This window comes from Vipera berus, assembly GCF_964194415.1.
Source record: "Vipera berus genome assembly, chromosome: Z".
Lineage (NCBI taxonomy): Eukaryota > Metazoa > Chordata > Lepidosauria > Squamata > Viperidae > Vipera > Vipera berus.
The window spans coordinates 125,286,408-125,308,594 of NC_138205.1; the positions used below are offsets into that span (position 1 = coordinate 125,286,408).

Genomic DNA, 22,187 nt, shown 5'->3' on the forward strand with positions numbered 1-22,187 from the left:
GAGAGATACACATGGCACAAGAACAAAAAAGGGGGAAAGATCCATTCTTCTTGGTTAAACATTAATTAACTAATGTCCTAATGGAGCAATGCCCCAAAGTTTCACACCAGAGCTCCGTTCAGTTCTTTGCAGCCACTGTGTGTAAGTACAAAAAAAACCCAACAACAACCAGAAAAGCATCGCCTCCCAGCTCAGGATTCAGCAACAACTGGATGAAAAGTAGATCCAATAAGCAGATGAACAAAGAAACTCAATAAATAGATCGAATGGATGCACTATCTCCCAGCAAACCCTATTGATTTATTGCTGAAGTGGGCCCAGAAATATAAATGCTCTTATATTAGCAGGATTACAGCAAACACAGGTAGGTGCATTTAATACTTTTTTTTCAGTGCCGTTGTAACTTTGAAGTCACTAAATGAACTGTTGTAAGTCAAGGACTACCTGTACAGTATTGCTAGGGAGGAGCCTCCTTAACTCTCTTTTTCCCAACCAAATTATTTAAACTTTGCGGTCTCTTGGCCTTCTGGAATGCAGCCTCTCCCTTCTGGGTTTCCCACCACAATTCGATTTGCAAGACAACTTGACTTGCAATCAAGAATTCTTTCAGCAGCTCCCTATATACTTCTGGTTATTAAATTTGAAGAATAATTGTTCTTCAAAGGAGTTATTGATGCAGCATCAAATCATTTGAAGGTGACTAAAAGCTTGGTTAGACTAGAAATTAATTTAACTCTGTCCCTACGTTTTTAACTCTAGGCCAAAGTGAGCCTCTCCTGGGAGAAAATTTCCTTCCAAGGGATGTGAATGCTTGCAAGTCTTCACAGATTTCATGAGATGGGCCAACCAGATTTGGAAGCGACTAAATTTTGAAACCAAGTTCAGTGGTGATAAGGCCAATTAAGGGGAGATAAAGTGGGGATGAATGTTCCGTATTTTTGGGTGGCCTTTTAATAACTTTCATTAGTTATAAATCATGGTTCCAGACTCCTCCTGATTTAAAGCTCTACTACAATTCAGATCCAAATGTTAGGAAACGATTTGAAGAGTGCTTGAATGATGGACACGCAGCTTAGCTTAAGAATCTCACTTTTGTCAAGATGGATGGCTTACACATTTGAAAAACAAAAAAATGCATCTTTTCCTAAGATTGTGCTGCAGCTGCAGAAGACAACCATATGTGCTCAGGAAAGATGCAGCTGCTTTAATAAGATGCTTACTCAGCTTGTTATAGGCTAGTTTTATTATTTGTATAATAATTGTATTTTTTCAACTCTTTATTAGGATATAGAGGGAAGTTCTGGTTTCATATCACTCTGGGATTTCAAGTGTAAAGCAAAGCAAAGTGTTTACTTGGTTTAACAATGAGAAAATTTCTGCCTTCTGCAGATTTGTTACAGATGTGCCGTGTTTCTTTTGCCCTTTCTCATTTAACAATGCTGAGATGCCAAGTCATTTGGCTTCTCTTTCTAGCACTGTTTGAACACTTCTAGTCAACTTTAACTGAGCCGAGTTCAGTTTCTTGTTTTGATAGAGTTGAGAGTTAGACCTAATTAACAAACACTGTCAAAATAAATGAAAACCTAACATTACAAAGTGCATTAATAAGAATAAAAACCAGTACATCCCTATTGTTATTTACAGAGTCTATAGTAGTTAAGCAGGGACGCGGTGGCTCAGTGGGTTAGGACGCTGAGCCTGTTGATCAGAAGGTTGGCAGTTTGGCGGGTCGAATCCCGAGTGCCGCGTAACAGAGTGAGCGCCTGTTACTCGTCCCAGCTTCTGCCAACCTAGCAGTTCGAAAGCACGTAAAAATGCAAGTAGAAAAATAGGGACCACTACAGTGGGAAGGTAACAGTGTTCCGTGCACCTTTGGCGTCTAGTCATGCCGGCCACATGACCACGGAGACGTCCTCGGACAAGCACTGGCTCTTTGGCTGTGAAACGGATATGAGCACCGGCCCCTAGAGTCGGAAACGACTAGCACGCATGTGCGGGGGAACCTTTACCTTTACCTTATAGTAGTTAAAGATACTATTACGTACATTGTTCCAAGTACATTTTATGACCATAATTGAGCCAGGAATTATGGTCATAAATCATGCTGGCTGTTAAATGGCTCATAATGTGACTGACCTGATTTTATGACAATTTTTGTGGGAATTGTTAAGTGAATCACCATGGGCATTAAGTGAATCTGCAGTCATTAAGTGAATTCCATAGTTGTTAAGTAAATCTATTCTTTGCAATAGGTGTTTTTGCCAGAAACTGGAAGTAAACACTTTTTCAGGCAAAAAACGCTGCAATGGTTGCAAGTACAAAAAACGGTCGTAGGTCATTTTTTCCAGTGCCGTTGTAACTGTGAACCGTCAGTAAATGGACTGTTGAAGTTGAGGACTACCTGTATCCAACTCAGAAAACCCCTACTGTGTAGCTTGCTGGAGTATAACGATGGGTAAAACAAGATTCAATTTATTAAACATGATCAGTTTTGTTCCATGCAAATCAAATCCATTTAATTAATTAGTTCTTTCCTAATTTGTCCCATGCTTCTTCCAACGGAAGAAATCTACAGCCATGCTGTCAGCATCTAATGGATTCATTCATTCATTTCTCTCCTCCATTTCCTGCTCATGAAGACCGTATTATCATTGCTTTTAAGTGCTGTGGAATGATGTAATAGACAAAAACAAACTCTTAACTCAGGCACACTTCATGCCTGAGGTGCTGTTAATTCTGCACAAAACCAGCATGTTAGGAATGCTGCAGTTCAAAGATTTAGCATTGGCCAGGCTGGAAAATATCTTTATTCTGGGTTTTATTAGCCCTGGTCTCAGTTCTTGAAGACGTACATTTAGAAAGCAACAATTCTTTTGTTGATTTGCGGGAATAGTTTTCTCCTTGTTTCTCCCTCCTTTGTCTTCCCCAAAGAATTGTTAAGCTTCAGTTCTCAGGAGAGAAAAAAAAAATCACATGATAATGGGCTTATTTGAAGGCATACAAGAATCTTTACAGGTTTTTTTTTAATCGAAACCATTGCACAATTCTCTAAGACAGGGGTGTCGAACTGCCGGCCGACGGTCCGGTTGCATCATGCAGAGGCAAAGCGAAAAAAGTCACAATACATCGTGAGACGTCACGTGACACGGCGAGTTTAACACCAGTGTCCTAAGACTTCTAGGTTTCCTCCTCCATGTCAATCCTTTATATTCCTCCAAGTTTCTCCTCCTCCTCTTCCATGTTCCTCCTCCTCCTCCTCCAAAAGTTTCTTCTCCATGTTTCTCCTTGTTTTTCCTTCCTCCTTCCTTCCTTCCTTCCTTCCTTCCTTCCTTCCTTCCTTCCTTCCTTCCTTCCTTCCTTCCTTCCTTCCTTCCTTCCTTCCTCCTCCTTCTCCCATGGTCCCTCCCCTCGATGAAATGAATATGATCCACAAAAGTTTATCTCTAGCAAAATGTAATTGATTAAAAGGTAAAGGTAAAGGTTCCCCCGCACATGCGTGCTAGTCGTTTTCGACTCTAGGGGCCGGTGCTCATCTCCGTTTCAAAACCAAAGAGGACGTCTCCGTGGTCATGTGGCTGGCATGACTAGACGCCAAAGGCGCACGGAACGCTGTTACCTTCCCACCGTAGTGGTCCCTATTTTTCTACTTGCATTTTTATGTGCTTTCGAACTGCTAGGTTGGCAGAAGCTGGGACGAGTAACAGGCGCTCACTCTGTTACACGGCACTCGGGATTCGACCCACCAAACTGTCTTTAACATATTGTTACATTTCTCTTTTTACCCACAACTAGCACACTTACAGCTATAAAATAATTTCACAGAAATGTACGAGACATGCCCAGATTGTATTCATTTTAGGAAATATTTCTGAGCTTTATAAACAAGTATTCTTTATTGTCTGTTGTATGCTGCCTAGAGTCGGTTCTCATAGATGGGCAGCTATATAAATTTGATCAAAGGATTAGAGGAGAAAAAAAGAGTTAGCCATCTATCTAATTGCTTGGCTATGTGTTATCCTTCCTTCCTCCTTCCAGACAGCATATATCAAGCAGGAAATGGTATCAACATTTCTAGAATTCCATGATTGACTTTGGCTGGTTATTAGGCTATTTCAATGCTTCAGATTTGTTTTCCAAAAAAGTGCTTTGGAGTGTGCAGGCATATGAATTGGTACCCATCTGTACCATTTTAAATCAGCCTATTCTTTGGGGTGAAGTGGGAGGTCTCCTTGGCTGCACTAGATAGTTGCTATGTAATTCTGGGCAAGAGAAACATTATTTTAAGCCAGTATTTTTCAACCTTGACAACTTTAAGGTGTATGGATTTCAAATCCCAGAATTCTGCAGCCAGTGGAATTCTAAGAGATGGTCCACTCATCTTAAAATTGACAAATACTGTTTTAAGCTATTGCAGGCAGGTGTTGTGTTCTTTCTCCTAAACCATCTAAAAACATTTTTCGGAGTTCAAATTGGAAGAGTTGCACAGACCTACTGCCCACAGGTAAGTCCTTGACTTACAACCACAATTGGGAACAGAATTTCTATTGCTAGGCCGGTTGTTAAGTGAGTTGCTTTCAATTTTACAACCTTTTTTTGCTATGGTTGTTAAACACATCACTGCAGTTGTTAAGTGAATCATGCAGGTCCATCCTTTCCCATTGACTTTGCTTGTTGGAAGTTGGCTGGGAATACCACAAATGGTGATCATATCACCCCAGGACGCTGCAGCTGTTGTAAACTCAAACTGAATTTTGATGATGTGACTGTGGGGTGCTGCAACGGTCATAATTGAAAAGGCTGATCATAAGTAACCTTTTTTGGTGTTGTAATATGTTTGAACGGTGGCTAAATGAACAGTTATAAGTCAAGGATTACCTGTAATGTAAAAGGAGGTGACGTGGCAATTTCTTGTTGCTGTGGGCCTCTTTTGAAAAGGCAATTTGTCTTTGTAGGAAGGATGACATGGTGGTTCATGAGAATGAGGGGGACCCAAGCTGTTTTCCTTCTCATTTTCATGATGGGAGACTTGTGTTAAACATAAGGCATCCATTCCCTTTAGATCAGTATCCATTTTTTTTCTGCTTTCTGCACAGAAGAGTAACAGAGTAATAGAATAACAAAGTGGAACAGACTTTGGAGGTCTTCTAGTCCAGGGGTCTGCAATCTTGAGAACTTTTAAGACCTGTGGACTTCAGTTCTCAGAATGGCTGAGGAATGCTGGGAGCTGAAGTCCACAAGTCACAAAGTTCTCAAGGTTGCAGACCCCTGTTCTAGTCCAATCCCCGACTTAGGCAGGAAACTCTATATCATTCTGGACAAATAGCAGTCTAATCTCTTCTTAAAAACCTCCAGCATTGGACCATCCAAAGATTCTGAAGGCAAGCCATTCCTCTGATTAATTATTCTCATGTTAGGAAATTTCTCCTTTTTTCTGGATGGATTAGTTTCCATCCGTTGCTTCTTGTCCTGCTTTCAGGTGCTTTGGAGAATAGCTTGACTCCCTCTTCTTTGGGGCAGCCCCTGAGATACTGGAACACTGCTATCATGTGTCCCCTCGTCCTTAGACATATCTTTTTCTTGCAACTGTTCTTCATATTTTTTAGCCTCCAGTCCCCTAATCTTCTGCTTGGCATCATCCTGCAATTGTTAATAGTGCTGGGTTTTTTGTCCTTCTCTGTACAAGGTTCATTCAGATTCTTTCAGGTGATTCCTTACTTGCAAAGAACTTACATCCCTGTCTCCAGTATTAGTCTTTTTTCACTTCCTGTTTCCTTTTGCAATACCCAGACAAATGAAAGTTTTAAAACTCGATTTTGGATTGGAAATGTTTCAGCTGGTTGTTAGGGGCTGCATTTTAAAGGAGGCATCATCGTTTAAATGATGAAATGCTGTATCCTGCAGACACAGAAGATAGGATCTGTCAAAATAGCTCCCACCTGGCTTGGAAAGTGTTCATAATCCTCATTTTTGGACGGAGCAAGTGCCCGTGGCAATTTGCCTGCCTGCTAATTGCTTTCTGGTCTGTGGCAGGAGAACCAGCTCAGCCTTGTGCCAGTTGGCATGGCACCTCAGAGTCTCTTTCTTCCAGTAGTAACTGGGGAGGTGGCAGGGTTCCAAGGAAGAGCAGATTTAAGGCTTCTGTATTCAATGGGGACGGAGAAGAGGGTAGAAACAAACCTTTGGGAATTGCAGTTTGTCTAGCTTTTCTCCATTCTGCTCTTTGGACACCCCATAACCAGCAACACCTACACCAGGAGAGACTTGCCTCTTTCTCTGATACGAAGAACGAAGGGAATTTGCCTGAAACTGAGAAAGGAGGAGAGAGGAAAAAATAGAAAGGGAATGGAAAAAAACACAAATACTTGGCTTCACAGCTTTAAAAACAAAAAAAAGAGAGAGTAGAGACAAGAGAGAAAACAGAAAAACAAAATGTAATCCCCCCCCACCACTGTACAAAGAAAGTTTCCAAGGGTGCTGGTGATCATCCTTTTCTACGTTCCATTGTCTAGTCCAGTGGAAACCCTTCAGATTCACGGGGACTGTAACTATTGGTTGCAGAATCTGGAATGAATGCAACTCTGGAAGGCTTAGGGCTGAAGAGGACTCAGCTGAAGCTCAGATTCATATTACTGAGATTTTGATCATCACAATGAGAATTTCTGTCCATGTGTATTTGTGTTCTTGGAATCTCTTTGGATTATCATCCAGGACAGATTGTTTCTCACTGAAAGCTACGGGACTTCACAAAAACTCTAGCACAGCTAAGGGTATTTAAACTTTTGTTATTTATTTATTTATTTATTTAAATTCCATTTATATCCCGCCCTTCTCCAAAGACTCAGGACGGCTTACAAGCTTAGCAGTAGCCTTCATTCTATGTATATGCCTGCTTATTGGGGCTTTCACACACACACCCCCAAGCGGCATTATTACAAAGTCAGCTTAATTGCCCCCAACAATCTGGGTCCTCATTTTACCTACCTCGGAAGGATGGAAGGCTGAGTCAACCTTGAGCCTGGTGGGATGCGAACCTGCACTAATTGCAGGCAGCTGGTGTTACTTAAGGAGGCATTAGCCCACTGCTCCACCAAGGTTCTTATCATCCAGGACAGATTGTTTCTCACTGAAAGCTACGGGACTTCACAAAAACTCTAGCACAGCTAAGGGTATTTAAATTTTTGTTAGAAGGATATCTACCAACATTTTCTCTAACTTATTTCCTAGCCTTTCTTGACCCCCCTAGTTCTTCACGTCACAAAACTAAAAGTGGTAATAGACATAGAGATAGCCCAAATTGGGAATAGAAAAATTTGCTTAGTTGCCAGGAAGATTTCTTGTTGGGTATTCCAATGGGTGACCTCAGGTAAAGGAATAAGACAGACAAGGTCAAAGAATGAACATTGATCCAGTAGATGAGTAAAGAGCTCCTAGCTTCTGTCTTGTCCACCCACTATATAGCTTAACAGGTTGTGAATTGCATTTTGTTTTCTTTGATCATTACAGAAACCTTTGCAATCATGTACTTCCCTTGATGGAATCTGTACAGGTAGTCCTCAGCTTATAAACATTCATTTACCAGTCATTTGAACTTATGGTATTGTTGAAACAATTGATTTATGACCGGTCCTCACATTTTCATCCGTGGTAATATCCCTGTAATCACATACCTTGCGATTCAGGCACTTGGCAATCAAACGTTTTGTTGACTACGATTGCAGTGTTCTGGGGTCATGTAATCACTATTTGTAACTTTCCTAGCTAGCTCCCTGCAAGCAAAGTCAATAGGGAAAGTTGGATTTACTTAACAACCATGTGATTCTGTTAATGAACAGGATAAAAAAGATTGTAAAATCAGACATAGTCACATGATCTTTCATCTCTAATGACTGCATTGCTTAGAGATGGAGGTTCTGATCCCAAATTCTGGGGGACCCATATTCTGCAAGGCAAGGCTTCTTGGTAGAAATATTCCTACTTTGAAATAACTGCATGACAAAAACTTGTACAGGTAGTCCTTCATTTAAAACAATTCATTTAGTGAGCATTCAAAATTACAACAGCACTAAAAAATGTAGATTATGACACTTTTGACTATCATAGCATCCCCATGGTCACATGATCAAAATTCAGACGCTTCACAACTGATTCATATTTACAGCTTTTGCAGTGTCCTAGGGTCATGCTTTTTGCGATCTTCTGACAAGCAAAGTCATTCTTCCTTAGCAACAGGAATTTTAGGCTCAATTGTGGTCGTAAGTCAAGGACCGCCTGTAACTTCTGCTGCCTTCTTTGGGAATTTAATGCCGCCACTTGAAAGCAAAATACGTTGTTTGTTTTGATAACAGTTGTCCTGCTCAATACGCCTTTTTTGGGAGGAGTGTTAGCCTGTCTCTTTTTGTTTTGTTTACCTGTTAGTTTTTTTTGTTCTCAGGTCTGACTTACTCTGCAAGCTTCGTATGCCCAGAATGTGCCTGATAAATGATACATCAATAATAACATTAAGCAGATAATGAGAACAATCTTGTGTAATGGTAAATACACAGATTTTAAATTTTAGGATAACATGTTTTTCATCTTCCTTTCTCTCTTTCCGTTCCTCTCTGCACATATGCAAGCTACAGATTACTTTTTGAAGGGATCTGTTGGAAAAGAATTCTATTTTCCTCTTGCAGGATCTGGCATGAATTTATTGCAGATTTGGGAAAAAGTTTGGAATCCAGTCTGCCTTGATGCTTGTGCACCCCAGTTGGGAAGGAAACTGGGCCAACCTGTGCCCTCAAGCAAAATACTGGTACGATTAACTGTGGAAGAAATAAGGCGAGTTTAACAGTGGGAGAAATCAGAATTAAATCTGTAGATTCTGTCTGTATTTATGTGGAATGGCAATGGGAAATTCTATGCTACAGATTTATTGTTATTAATCCTATGAGTCAGTGTTGACTTCTGGTGACTGTCTGCACTCCCATCCCACCCCATCCCATCCCTCCCTCCCTCCCTCCCTCCCTCCCCCCACCTACCTTCTCATCAACTGACTGATCCATCCATCCATTCACCTATCCATCCACCCATCCATCCATAGACCGACTCATCCATCCATGCATCCATCCATCCCTCTGTCCATCTATCCATCACCTATGGATCCATCCAACCATCCATCCATCCATCTATCTGTCCACTCATCCATCCCTCTGTCCATCCATCTATCACCTATGGATCCATCCATCCATCCATCCATCTATCTGTCCACCCATCCATCTATCACCTATGGATCCATCCATCCATCCTTCTGTCCACCCATCCATCCCTCTGTCTGTCCATCCATCTATCACCTATGGATCCATCCATTCAACCATCCATCCATCTGTCCACCCATCCATCCCTCTGTCCATTCATCCATCACCTATGGATCCATCCATCCATCCACCCTGTCTGGTTTCCTATAATAAGGAAATAAAAACATATTTAATCTTTTGCAAATTTAAACTACCAGTCATTTTGATTTTCTTCCAAGGGATTTGGGAACTGTTACCCTGGAAGGGAAGAACATTCTTTGAAGTGGAGTCTTAGTTTTTCTATTCAAAATGCATTGTTCTGAAATCAGATAGCCATATCATTTGTTTTTAAAAATAATAGTTAAATTTCATTCTTTTAGGGATTCATTTCACCCTATTACACTCAACGATTTGGATTTAATCCTGCTTGCCAAATAGTAGCATTTACTGGAGACAATCCAGGTAAGAAGGGTTAAAATTCTGAGGCAAGGAACTTTATTTTTTGTTCAGTTTTATCTTGAGAAGGTAGGTGAAATGTCTGTATAATTGTCCTGTAGGAAAATTTTTCTCTGTGAATAATTTCTTCAGCCATGTGTTAAAGCAGAGTTTTCCTGGAGAAACCTTGGTATTTTCAAATTTTAATCAAATGCAGCCATTCAAAGAAGAAAGATCTAAAGTAGTTCTCAACTTACAACCACATCTTGGAACCAGAATTTTTGTTGCTAAGCAAGACAATTGTTCAGTGAGTCACATTTGATTTTATGACCTTTTTTGCCATGGTTCTTAAGTGAATCATGAAAGTTGTTAAGTGAATCCAGCTTTCCCCATTTATTTTGCTTGTGGGAAGCCAGCTGGGAAGGTTGCAGATAGTGATCACATGATGTTGCAACAGTTGTAAATACATGCTGATCACCAAGTGTCCAATCACGTACTCTGCTCAATGCTGCAACAGTTGTAGGTGTGACAACCGGTCATAAGTTATTTTCCCCCCGATACTGTTATGACTTCAAATATAACTTCAGACATTTGAAGTTGTAAGGGTAAGTTGTAATCAACTTACAAACTAACAATTGTAAGTTGAGGACTATCTCTACTAGGTCCTACTAGAATCACTAGAACGTAAGTTGATGATAGCTGATTTCAGTTGATAATAGATGATCTCTCTGAGGGTTCAGAATGGGTAATTTCTTATTTGTATGCTTTGCATACTCCGGAGGTCTTCAAACCTGGCCCTTTTATGACTTGTGGACCAACTCCCAGAATTCCTCAGCCTGGCACGTGTGCCTGGCTGAGGAATTCTGGGAGTTGAAGTCCACAAGCAGGGGTCTTCAAACTTGGCCCTTTTATGACTTGTGGACTATAACTCCCAGAATTCCTCAGGCTGGTGCCAGGCTGAAGAATTCTGGGAGTTGAAGTACAGAAGTCATAAAAGGGCCAAGTTTGAAGACCCCCGGAGTACTCTATTCTTTAACTGAGCTTCTATATTTTCATTTTCAGCGTCTCTGGCCGGAATGAGACTTTCTGAAGGCGACATAGCAGTAGGTGTCACCATCTTCATTAACTAACCTTCATGTGGTTAATTGGATTAGGAATTTTGAGATCCATGCTCTCATGATCCTTAGAGAGCAACTCTTGAGTTATGTACTCGGATCCCACTGATTTTGCTGGAATAGATGCAGGCCTGTCCGTAAAGCTTTTCCTTGCTATGCTGATGAGCAGCATCTAGAGAAGCTAAATTTCGTGATCTACCTTAGCACAGAAGTGGGCGTTGCTTTGTCATGTGCTGCCTACTAATTTATCACCATTATTCATTTATAGAGCTTCTTGACTTACGATAGTTTGTCTAGTGACTATTTGAAGTTGCAACAACACTGAAAAAAGCGATTCATGACCCCTTTTTGAGACAGTTGTTAAATGAATTTTGCCCCATTTTACGGCCTTTTTTGCCACAGTTGTTAAGGGAATCGCTGCAGTTGTTAAGTTAGTAAAATGGTTGTTAAACGAATCTGGCTTCTCCATTGAGTTTGCTTGTAAAAAGATTGCAAAAATGGATCACATGAGCCTGGGATCCTGCAACATCATAAATAGGTGTCAGTGGCCAAGTGGCTAAATATCGATCATGTGAACATGGGGATGCTGCAGTGATTGTAAGTGTGAAAAAGGGCCATAAGCCTCTTTTTTCAGTATCATTGTAACCCTGAACAGTCCCTAAATAAATTGTTGTAAGTCGAGGACTGCCTGCATAAGTGGTGGGAAAACTTGCTTGGTGATGTGTGATTGGAGTGCAGCTTTAGGTCCCAGCTGACATTGCTCTTGGTCAGGGATCTTCAAACTTGGCAACTTTAAGACTTGTGGACTTCAACTCCCAGAATTCCTCAGCCAGCTGGCTGAGGAATTCTGGGAGTTGAAGTCCACAAGTCTTAAAGTTGCCAAGTTTGAAGACCAATGCTCTTGGTCATTGAGGATTATGTAGCCATGAATTTTCCACAATAAATCCTTAGATTCTGTTAGAATATTTTTTCTGCTCTTATGTTTCATATAAAGCTGGCAAGCAAAGCCAATACCAGAAGAATTCAGTTGCTGTAATGTGTAATTTGAAGATAATTAGCAGGGCAAACAAGTAGGTTTGATTTAATTCCTGCATTGCTTTTTCTGCTTTTCTCTAACACCTTGATTATTTTCTTCCCCAGATTAGCCTCGGCACTAGTGATACCCTGTTTCTCTGGATTAAAGAGCCAAAACCTGCTTTGGAAGGTCACATTTTCTGTAATCCAGTTGATTCACAAGCATTTATGGCCCTGCTTTGGTGCGTGCCTTCTACTACACGACGTATCAGACTAGCTTTGTAAAATTCCAATTTCTGTCATTTATTTTAGTTCTTTAATGCTTTAGATCTTATTTTCAAAAGGCGCTTCGGGGCTTTATTTATTTTTATTTATTTTTTAACCTTCCCTATTATATTAATAAATCACTCAAGGTGGTGAGCATACCCAATAGGCCATTCTTCTCCTACTTTCTCCACCTAACTCTTAACATGGGTTGGGTTGAGAAAGAGGATTGGCCCAAAAATCACCCAGCTGGGCTTCATGCTTAAGGCAAGACTAGAACTCACTGTCCCCTGGTGATCAGCCCAAAGTCACCCAGTCAGCTTCCATGCCTAAAATGGGACTGCCCCAAGGTTACCCAGTCAGCTTCCATGCCTTAAGGTGGGAACTTAACATTTCCTGGTCCAAAGTCACCTAGGAGGCTTTCATGCTGAAGGCAGGACTAGAACTCACAGTCTCCTGCTTTCTAGCTTGGTGCCTTAAGCACTAGATCAAACCGGCTTTCTTACAAGATGTTTCTGCATCACCTCTCTGAAACACATTAAGACAACTCCTCACTTTTCTTGGACAGCTTCTCAACCTTGGGGAAAAAAGAGCGACTGCTTTAAGCTATTCCAGACTGATTTTATATTGCCGTAATTGGGATGGCAGTTCTCAAAATCATGCCATTAATGTCTAAAGTTAAGGTCTAGATTTAATAGGGATTGCAATTTGTAGATCAGTCTGATTGGCTAGAATGTTGAGGATAGGCATCTGAATTTATAAGAATCCATCTCAAGAAAGGCCTGTTTGGAGCAGGGAAATACACTTAGTTAATTTATTCTAAATACTTTACTACTCAAAAATGAAGATAATAGCATGAAGCATTCCATTATTATAGATCTTTGCATCCTCAATTGTATATAGATGGTGCTTAACTTACGACTACAGTCGGGACTTGAATTTCCATTGCTAAGTGTGTCATGCCTGATTTTACAACCTTCTTTTGCCATAGCTTTTAAGCAAATCCCTGCCGTTCTTAAATAAATAATATGGTTGTGAAGTGAATCTGGCTTTCCCCATTAATTTTGCTTTTCAATAGCCAGCTGGGAAGGTTGAAATAGTGATCAGATGATACCGGGATACTGCAACTATTGTAAATCCCCACAGTTACATGATCAAAACTCATGTGACTGTGAGCTGTACTGGTTACCAGTTGTCTTCCGGGTGAGGTTCAAGGTTTTGGTAATGGTTTTTAAGGCCCTACATGGCATGGGTCCGGAGTACCTCGGGGATCACCTGCTGCCGGCGTCAACTTCCCTCCGCCCTGTGCGTTCCCACAGAGAGGGCCTCCTCAGGGTGCCACCGGTCAGAGAATGTCGGCTGGTGGCCCCCAGGGGGAGGGCCTTCTCTGTGGGCGCCCCGGCTTTATGGAATCAGCTGCCGGTTGAGCTCCGGATGGCACCTGACCTCCGCTCCTTCCGACGCGGTCTGAAGACCTACCTATTTGAGCAAGCCGGCCTGGCCTGATGGGGGATGTGCTGGGGTTTTTATTGGGGATTTTTATTATTCTACTGTTTTTAGCTCGGGCTCTTATTTAATTCTTTTTTAATTTTTGTATTCTGTATTTTTTATGTGCCCTGTTCACCGCCCTGAGTCCTTCGGGAGAAGGGCGGTATACAAATATAATAAATGCAATGAAATGAATTTTAACCATGTAACTGTTGGGGATGTTGTGATGGTCGAAAGTGTGAAGAATGATTGTAAGTCACTTTTTTCAGTGTTGTTGTAACTTAACGTTTGCTAAATGAACAGTTGTAAGTGGAAGACTACCTGTGCCAGGGAAAAACTGACAGCTTCACAGAGGAAATTGCAATGAATAATCCATTTATTCAGATTATGTATTAATTAGTTTTGCTTAATTTGTAAAAATTAGTTAAAAAATCTTTCTTTGAAGAAGTTTAATTACACTTTTTCTTGCTTTGGATAGCTCGACTACCACTGTTACTAATGCAATGGAAGACACCTAAACCCTTGTAAACTTGTAAAAACATTGGGCGTAAATTGGATTATAGAGGAGAATATTTGGTTATGTCCAGCCTTCTTCTCCAATTGCAGAGGCGTTAAGCCTCCATGGTTCACTATTGGCCACATTGCCTAGGGCAGGGGTAGGCAACCTTGGCCCTTTTATGACTGGTGGACTTCAACTCCCAGAATTCCTGAGCCAGCCATGCTGAGGGGAAAGGGAGAGGTTTCCAAGCTGAGCCATGCTGGCTCAGGAATTCTGGGAGTCGAACAAGTCAAGGTTGCCTACCCCTGGCCTAGGCCGCTTTATGACTGGTCGACTTCAACTCCCAGAATTCCTGAGCCAGCCTTGCTGAGGGGAAAGGCAGAGGATTCCAAGCTGAGCCATGTTGGCTCAGGAATTCTGGGAGTTGAAGTCCACAAGTCATAAAAGAGCCGAGGTTGCCTACCCCTGGCCTAGGCCTAGGCCGCTTTATGACTGGTGGACTTCAACTCCCAGAATTCCTGAGCCAGCCTTGCTGAGGGCAAAGGCAGAGGTTTCCAAGCTGAGCCATGTTGGCTCAGGAATTCTGGGAGTTGAAGTCCACGAGTCATAAAAGAGCTGAGGTTGCCTACCCCTGGCCTAGGGGATTAAGGGAGTTGCAACCTGGGATGCAGTGGCATCAATTGAAAACTAGTCCTTCATTTCTTACACACTTAAGTTAAACCATGGCGAAGTCAGACATCAGGAAGCCTCTGGCCTTTACAAATATTTGTGAAAATAGTCTTTTTCTTCAGATCCACACTGCTGCTTGGCAGCCCCGCAGATACTTTCTGATTTTCTAACGCCAGATAATAAAACGATGTTGCTTCGGAATTCTGACTAAACCTCTTGGAGAAATGAAAGGAGTCATGTATTGTTATTTGTTCTAGCTACAAGAATGGCTCCTTGATGCGAGAGAAGATTAGAGATGAGTTTGCCTTGGGCTCGTGGGAGGAATTCTCAACAGTTCTTAAGTCAACAGCTGCTGGAAACGGTGGAAAGGTGGGTAGGTATCTTGGAAGATTTATAATCCCCCACCCCATCCTCTAAGTTAGGTGGGATTTATTCCAGGAAAGAAGCAATTGGAGGAGAGTCATTGCTTCTGCCTGTCGCATCAGATGGCTTGGCTGGAACTAACTGACCCTTTGTTTTTCAACCTTGGCATCTTTGAGACGCATAGACTTCTACAATTCCCCGCCAGCCAGCTTGCTGTCTGTCTGTCTGCTTTGGTCTGGTTGCAATAAACCATATCTGTACATTCAAAAGAGGCAATAAAAAGCTAGGAAGAAAAAAAAAACCAGAACAAATCCTCTCCAGCAATCAACACCCAAATAAGCAGGGATTAATACCAGATAAATAATCAAACAGAAAACAATATTCTAATCCAGGAATTACTAAGTAGAAAAACATCCCCCCATTCTGGCAAGGCAAGCTACTGTATATAATAAACAGGGAACAAACCCCACACTCGCTAGCACTAGTGATGTTGCTTAGTCAGGTAATGAAATGTCTGTAAGCAAACAAGCAGAGAGAGGACCAAGGCCTCCGTGATGAAAAAGTAACTTAGTGACCAATTCTTGCATTTATGACCTCTGCAGGTTTGTAAAGCAAAGGAAAGCTGAAGTAAACATAGTTGAGCTTCTAGTTAGCAATACTTCAGTTAACACTAGGACCTACCTATTAAATGGAACAAAATGCAAAAAATCTTGGGGGAGGTTGACCTTTATTTAACTGTAATCCTTTGAAGACTTATGACTGAATAAGTCTAAGTTTATTTTTTCTAATATTTGATTTAGGTTTTTATTTTGACGTGAGGGAAATTACACCAGAAGCTGTGGGAATTCACAGATTCGATGCCCACAATGCCGAGGTAAGAGTCCTTATATGTGCATTTATGGGTTACTCCAGATTTCCTATATATGAAGCTTGATTTTACTTGTAAAATTGCAGAGGTTCTGATTTTGTCTTTCCTGAAGTGAACAGTCCAAGACTGTTGCTTTATTTTTTGAGGCCTCCAGAATGAATGGCTCGGCTTTGCATCATGAGATGCCCTTAAGGTGTTTTAGATTTCAACACCCAGAATACACCAATTAGTTCACAAATTAACAGATGATTTACAAGCAGTCTTTGGGGTTGTTGTAATCTTCTGGGAGGTTTGCATGTGTGTGACTGAACAACTGTTGCAAATCCAGGTGTTGAGAAATCTGCAAATCCAGGTGTTGAGAAATCTGCAAAGACACCATACAGGTGGTTCTTGATTTAAGAATACAATCGAGGCCAAAATTTCTGTTGTGACAGTTAAGTCAGTCACACCCGATTTTACAAACTTTATTGCTTTGGTTGTTAAGTGAATCATGGTCGTTAAGCAAATCCAGTTTTCACAACTGACTTTGCTTATGGGAAGCCAGCTGGGAAGTTGCATGGCCATCACATGATCCCAGGATGCTGCAGCTTTTTCTAAATATATGCCTGTTGCCAAGCACTCAAATTTTGATCCTGAGACTGGGGATTCTGCAATGGTTGTAGATGTGAGGATCAGTTGTAAGTCACATTTTTGAGTTTTGTAAGTTCAAGTGGCCACTAAATGAATGATTGTAAGTCGAGGACGAGCTGTACACGCTACTGGTCCAGCTGCCTGCCCAAAACAGATTGCATTGGAGGCTTAGATGTTCAGTTTCATTTCAGACACCAGCGTTCCCTAAGGACGTGGAAATACGGGCCTTGATTGAAGGACAGTTCATGGCCAAGAGGATCCATGCAGAAAAGCTGGGCTATAAAATACGTGAGTTTCTTTGCATCTGGGTAAAGGGAGATCTGATTAAAGTGGCAAATGTTGCCTTCTCATCTCTGAGAAGTGGGTCACTCTGCCTTGAAGCAGTAAGCCACAGCCTAATCAAGGACAGTCAAGACGAAAACATTCCCACTAATATTGGCAGAAAAGCGACTTGTATATAATAATAATAATAATAATAATAATAATAATAATAATAATAATAATAATAATAATAATAATAATAATAATAATAATAATAATAAGAAGAAGAAGAAGAAGAAGAAGAAGAAGAAGAAGAAGAAGAAGAAGAAGAAGAAGAAGAAGAAGAAGAAGAAGAAGAAGAAGAAGTTGGAAGGGACCTTGGAGGTCATCTAGTCCAACCCCCTGCTAAGGCAGGAAACCCTATACCATTTCAGGCAAATGGCTGTCCAGTCTCTTCTTAAAAACTTCTCCTTAGTTCTAGGTTGCTTCTCTCCTTGACTAGTTTCCATCCGTTGCTTCATGTCCTGCCTTCAGGAGCTTTGGAGAATAGCTTGACTCCCTCTTCTTTGGGGCAGCCCCTGAGATATTGGAACACTGCTGTCATGTCACCCCTCGCCCTTCTCTTCATTAAACTGGACATACCCAATTCCAGCAACCGTTCCCTATATGTTTTAGCCTCCAGTCCCCCAATCATCTTTGTTGCTCTTCTCTGTACTCTTTCTAGAGTCTCGACATCTTTTTTACATCGTGGTGACCAAAACTGGATGCAGTATTCCAGGTGTGGCCTTACCAAGCCCTTGTAAAGTGGTATTAGTAGAGAGCAAACCCTTCTCTCTTCTAGCACTGATGATGTTACCTAGTTGGTGTTGGAAGAAAAGTCTTCCTCGTGGTTCCATCCAAGCCGGGGATAAACAACATGGCGGCTGCTTTAGGAAGAAGGTTACAGTTTATTGCAGAGGAAAGCCAGACAGAAAGATGGACCCAGCAGAAAAGGACTGAGCACATGTGGGGAGTGGGTTTTTATACCCCCTAGACTCTATTGTTTGGTTATTTCCTGTTTCAGGCTTTGTATTTCCTGTGTCACGTATTCTGTCCTGAATCTAGGTGTGCCTTTCTGGTATTCTCAATGGTTGTGGGTCAATCCATCCTATTATGTCCTGTCTTAGAGTTTGGGTGGGGTATGTAGATTTTAGGTGTCTTTGTCTTCTTAATGTTTTAGCTTCAACCTTCTTGATGGCTTACATTTGCGTGTCTATAGAACTGGTTTTCTGCTTGGGACAGAGAGACTTGGGGGCAGGCTTGGTTTCTGCTTTTAAAATCCTTTAGGGGAATATATTCTGCCCTTTTAATATTTCCTTCTCTGGGGAGCTGACTTCCCACAATGGGTAATGAAAAATCGTGAAGAAAACAACCAAGTTCAGAGAGCACCAAGGGCTGTACAGACACTTAGGTCAGATGAGAGGTGTGGAGATCTAAATAAATAAATGAATGAATGGATGGATGGATGGATGGATGAACACCTTTAAGAAAAAACTCATATCAACATGAATAATGGTTTCTAAAATGTTAATAAACATAGGGTTGCTTAAATTGTACAGCTGGAGCTGAAAGGTAGCATTGATAAACAGCAAGAAAATACATTCAATTAATTAAAGCACACTTTAATTTGAAATTAACGGTTCTGATTTAGAGAAGCAGCAGTATCCAGAGTATAAAGTATCCTTTATTAAGATTAGGAGATGAACATTGCATTGCAAACTTGGGCCCTTTCATATGTCGGTAGGGTGTCAAGATTCGTGCACAAAAGAAGCCAAACTTGTAGTGTGGGTACAAAATTCATTTTGTCCTCTCTCCTGTGGATATCTCCAAATTAAGGGGGCAATCACTGGGGCAAATGAGACCTGTGATTTACTAAGGAGATCTCATAGTCTGGTCTTCAGAATTGTCTTCAGTCTTCTTCTTATCCATATGACTATTTGAGATTACTGGGCTATAGGCAGACAGATTCTGTGGGCTGCCCAATTTTTTCCAAGCAGTTATGTCCATGGGGAAATCCTTGCTGAGTTAATTCAGGAGACAATTACTTCATGGCTCTAAAACTGGTTAATATCTGCTTGCAAATGTGTTTTGATGAACCTGGGTTTTACAGACTCCAGCTCTGTAGGAGTTGTTAGTGTATCCGTTAATGGTTTATAGAGGAATAGCACCCCTGTAGTAGGAATTAAAAGAAATCAATATGGTGTTTAGGCATTTGGCTAAACTAATCGGTTTTTTAACTTCAAGCTAAGACCTACTCACAGCTGCAGTCATTGTGAAGGCTTCAGCCTTAAGGTGACTAAATTGTTCACATGTCCAATCTTAGCAGCTTCCTCCTTAGTTGAGGTAGTGAAACCCATCAGGAAATACAAGTCAATGAGCTAATTCAGTGTGCCATGATGTGAGTTTTTGAGTAGGTTGTTTAGACCTCATCTTAGCTAAATAGAACAACCAGATATTATCACATATAGTGTGGCTGTATTATTATCATTGATCATCGCACAGTCAGCCTGATGTTCAGACTGGATTTGGCATTTTTGTCTACCTATCGAGTCCTTACCAAGGACCTGGGATAGGCAGATGTGGATGTTTGATGGTATTACAGATATCGTCGCAGGATGGAAGCAGTTCCTAGTAAGGCCGCCTTTTGCAATTGACTAATGGCAAATTTGTCAATGCCGATGATGGTGTTCAAGTGGTGCTCCAGTTGTTTTGGGATTGCACCCAAGGCGCCTATTGCTATTGGTACTACCCTTGCTTGCCTTTGCCACAGTCTTTCTATTTGTAGGTCTTTGCATTTTGTTATCTTCTCCAGTTCTTTCTCGTCTATTCTGCTGTCTCCAGGCACTTCCACGTCCACTATCCAGACTTTTTTGTCTTTCTTCTCGACAATTGTTAAGTCTGGGTGTTATGTTGTGGGTGCTTGTCTGTTTGAATTCTGAAGTGCCAGAGCAGTTTAATTTTATCATTTTCTATGACTTTCTCTATTTTATGATCCCACCAGTTCTTGCTTATAGGCAAATGATATTTCTTGCAGCTCTTCCAATGCACCATTGTTGCTACTTTGTCATGCCACTACTTGTAGTCAGTCTGTGCGATCTTCTTGCAGCAGCTTACCGGGTGGTTCACTGTTTCTTCAGCTTCTTTGCATAGGTGGCACTTACTGTCTGTTGCTGTCTTCTCAATTTTGACTTTGTATGTATTTCTCATTAAGGCTTGGTCTTGGGCAGCCAGAATTAGTCCCTCAGCCTCTTTCTTCAACTTTCCTGCTCTTAGCCATTGCCAGATCTTGTTATTATCTGCTTTCCCAGCTATTTTTCTTAATGTACTGGCCATGTAGTGCTTTGTCTTCCCATGCCTCTATTCTGTTCTTCATTTGGTCTTTCTTGTAGGCCAGTTTGGTCTCTCCAGTAGTCAGTAAGCCTTCCTGATATACTAATTTCAGTGCATCTTCATCATTGTCCTTCAGATATTCTTCCAATGCCATTTTTCCTTCTTTAACCATCTGATGTACTTGCAGCATTCCACGTCCACCTATTTGCCTTGGTAGATAGAGTCTGTCAATGTCACTGCATGGATGAAAGGCATGCTTCATTGTCATTATTTTTCTGGTCTTCCTATCCATTGCTTCTAGTTCTGCTTGAGTCCAGTCCACTATTCCAGCTGTGTATCTAATGACTGGAATTGCCCAGGTGTTGATTGCCTTCATGGTATTTCCTCCATTGAGTTTGGACTTTAAGATCTTCTTCACTCTTTTGATGTATTCACTTCTAATCTTTTTTTTACTTGGTGCTTGATGTTATCACATATAGTGTGGCATCATCATCATCATTATTATTATTATTATTATTATTATTATTATTATTATTATTATTATTCCATATTATTATCTTTTTACTTCCCTCTTTTATGGGTGGTATTATTATTATTCTCTCTGCTGCTTTGCATGTATACCGAATGGACTAGAGACAAATTCCTTTCGTGTCTAATCACATTTGGCCAAATAAAGTATTCAGTTCAATTCAGTTCAGATTCTGAACAAATATACATTAGAATGTGATATGCCTGAGATATATAAATTTGGAATAAGTTGATCATTGATCTAATATTGATGGAGAGGATTTTAGCACAATTTCCTTCCAGGGTGTTATATAAGATCTAGCTGCACAACAGTATTATGAAATAGTGTTATGGGAATATAATCTTAACACTGTTCAATTTTTGTTATCATCTCATATTTAAGGACTCTTTCTGTCCAGAAGAGGGCATTAGATCCCATCTCATGGCTGTTTTATATGTTCGTTTGGTCATTTAATCCCTCCTATTTAACTGTTCAGATGAATGTTGCGGCCAGTTTCCAATTACAAAGCACAAAACATACAGCTTTTTTCCCCCAGTAACTTTGTGTTCCTGTTAATCTAAGATGACAGAGAAAATCCTTCAAGGATGTCCTGTGTCATGTTTCACATCAGTCTGAAGTAGTATTATTCAAACTTGGCAAATTTAAGATGAGTGGACTTCAGCTCCCAGAGTTCCATAGCCAGCATGGAGGGAGCAATTGAAACCACTGATATTTAACGCTTCCTGTTATTATTTAATTATTTATCGAGCCAACTTTATTTATTTTTTTGTAATATTCCTTCTCCTATTTTCCCCATAACAACAACTGGATTGTGCTGAGAGAGAATGACTGACCGAAAGTTGCCTTACCAGCTTTCAGGCCTGGGCAGGATTAGAATTCACCATCTCCTCATGATCGGCCCAGAGTCACCAAGCCGGCTTTCATATCTGAAGCGGGACTAGAACTCACCATTCTCCTGGTGATTGGCCCAAAGTCACCTAATTGTCTTTCATGCCAAAGGTGGGACTAGAATTCTATCTCTGGTGATTGGCTCAAAGTCGGTTTTCATGCTTAAGGCAGGACTAGAACTCACTGTCTCCTGGTGTCTAGTTTGGTGCCTTAACCAGTAAGCCAAATTGGCTCAATTGTCACTAGCTGATTTATTAATATATGTTATATTTGAGTTTGATCCTGTTCTGTCCCTTTTTTCCTACAAAAAGTACTTCCATGTGTGGGTTTGGGGGATGGTTTTGTTTATTTATTTATCGTCTTTTTTTGGTGGTGGTGGGCTTTGTGTGATTGTGTGTGTGTGTGTGTTAAGTGCCTCCCTTCCTCTCTTTTAAAAATGGTGTGTAACAATTGTAGTCAATGATTTAATTGGATTTACTGTGAAAATGCCTGGAGGCCTTGTTTCTTGGACTCCCCAGAGTTT

The 22,187-nt window shown here is 40.9% G+C and overlaps 1 protein-coding gene across 2 annotated transcripts in view; it reads left to right on the forward strand.

Annotated features, from left to right (window-relative positions):
- Nucleotides 1–22,187, forward strand: part of XYLB (xylulokinase) — a 153,537-nt gene that overhangs the window by 35,766 nt on the left and 95,584 nt on the right. For both annotated transcript variants that reach the window (XM_081346545.1, XM_081346546.1), the window contains exons 9-15: nt 8,673–8,791; nt 9,653–9,734; nt 10,770–10,810; nt 11,963–12,078; nt 15,014–15,129; nt 15,920–15,993; nt 16,809–16,905. In XM_081346545.1, the coding sequence (XP_081202671.1) occupies nt 8,673–8,791; nt 9,653–9,734; nt 10,770–10,810; nt 11,963–12,078; nt 15,014–15,129; nt 15,920–15,993; nt 16,809–16,905 (645 nt within the window). The remainder of the gene's footprint in view (nt 1–8,672; nt 8,792–9,652; nt 9,735–10,769; nt 10,811–11,962; nt 12,079–15,013; nt 15,130–15,919; nt 15,994–16,808; nt 16,906–22,187) is intronic.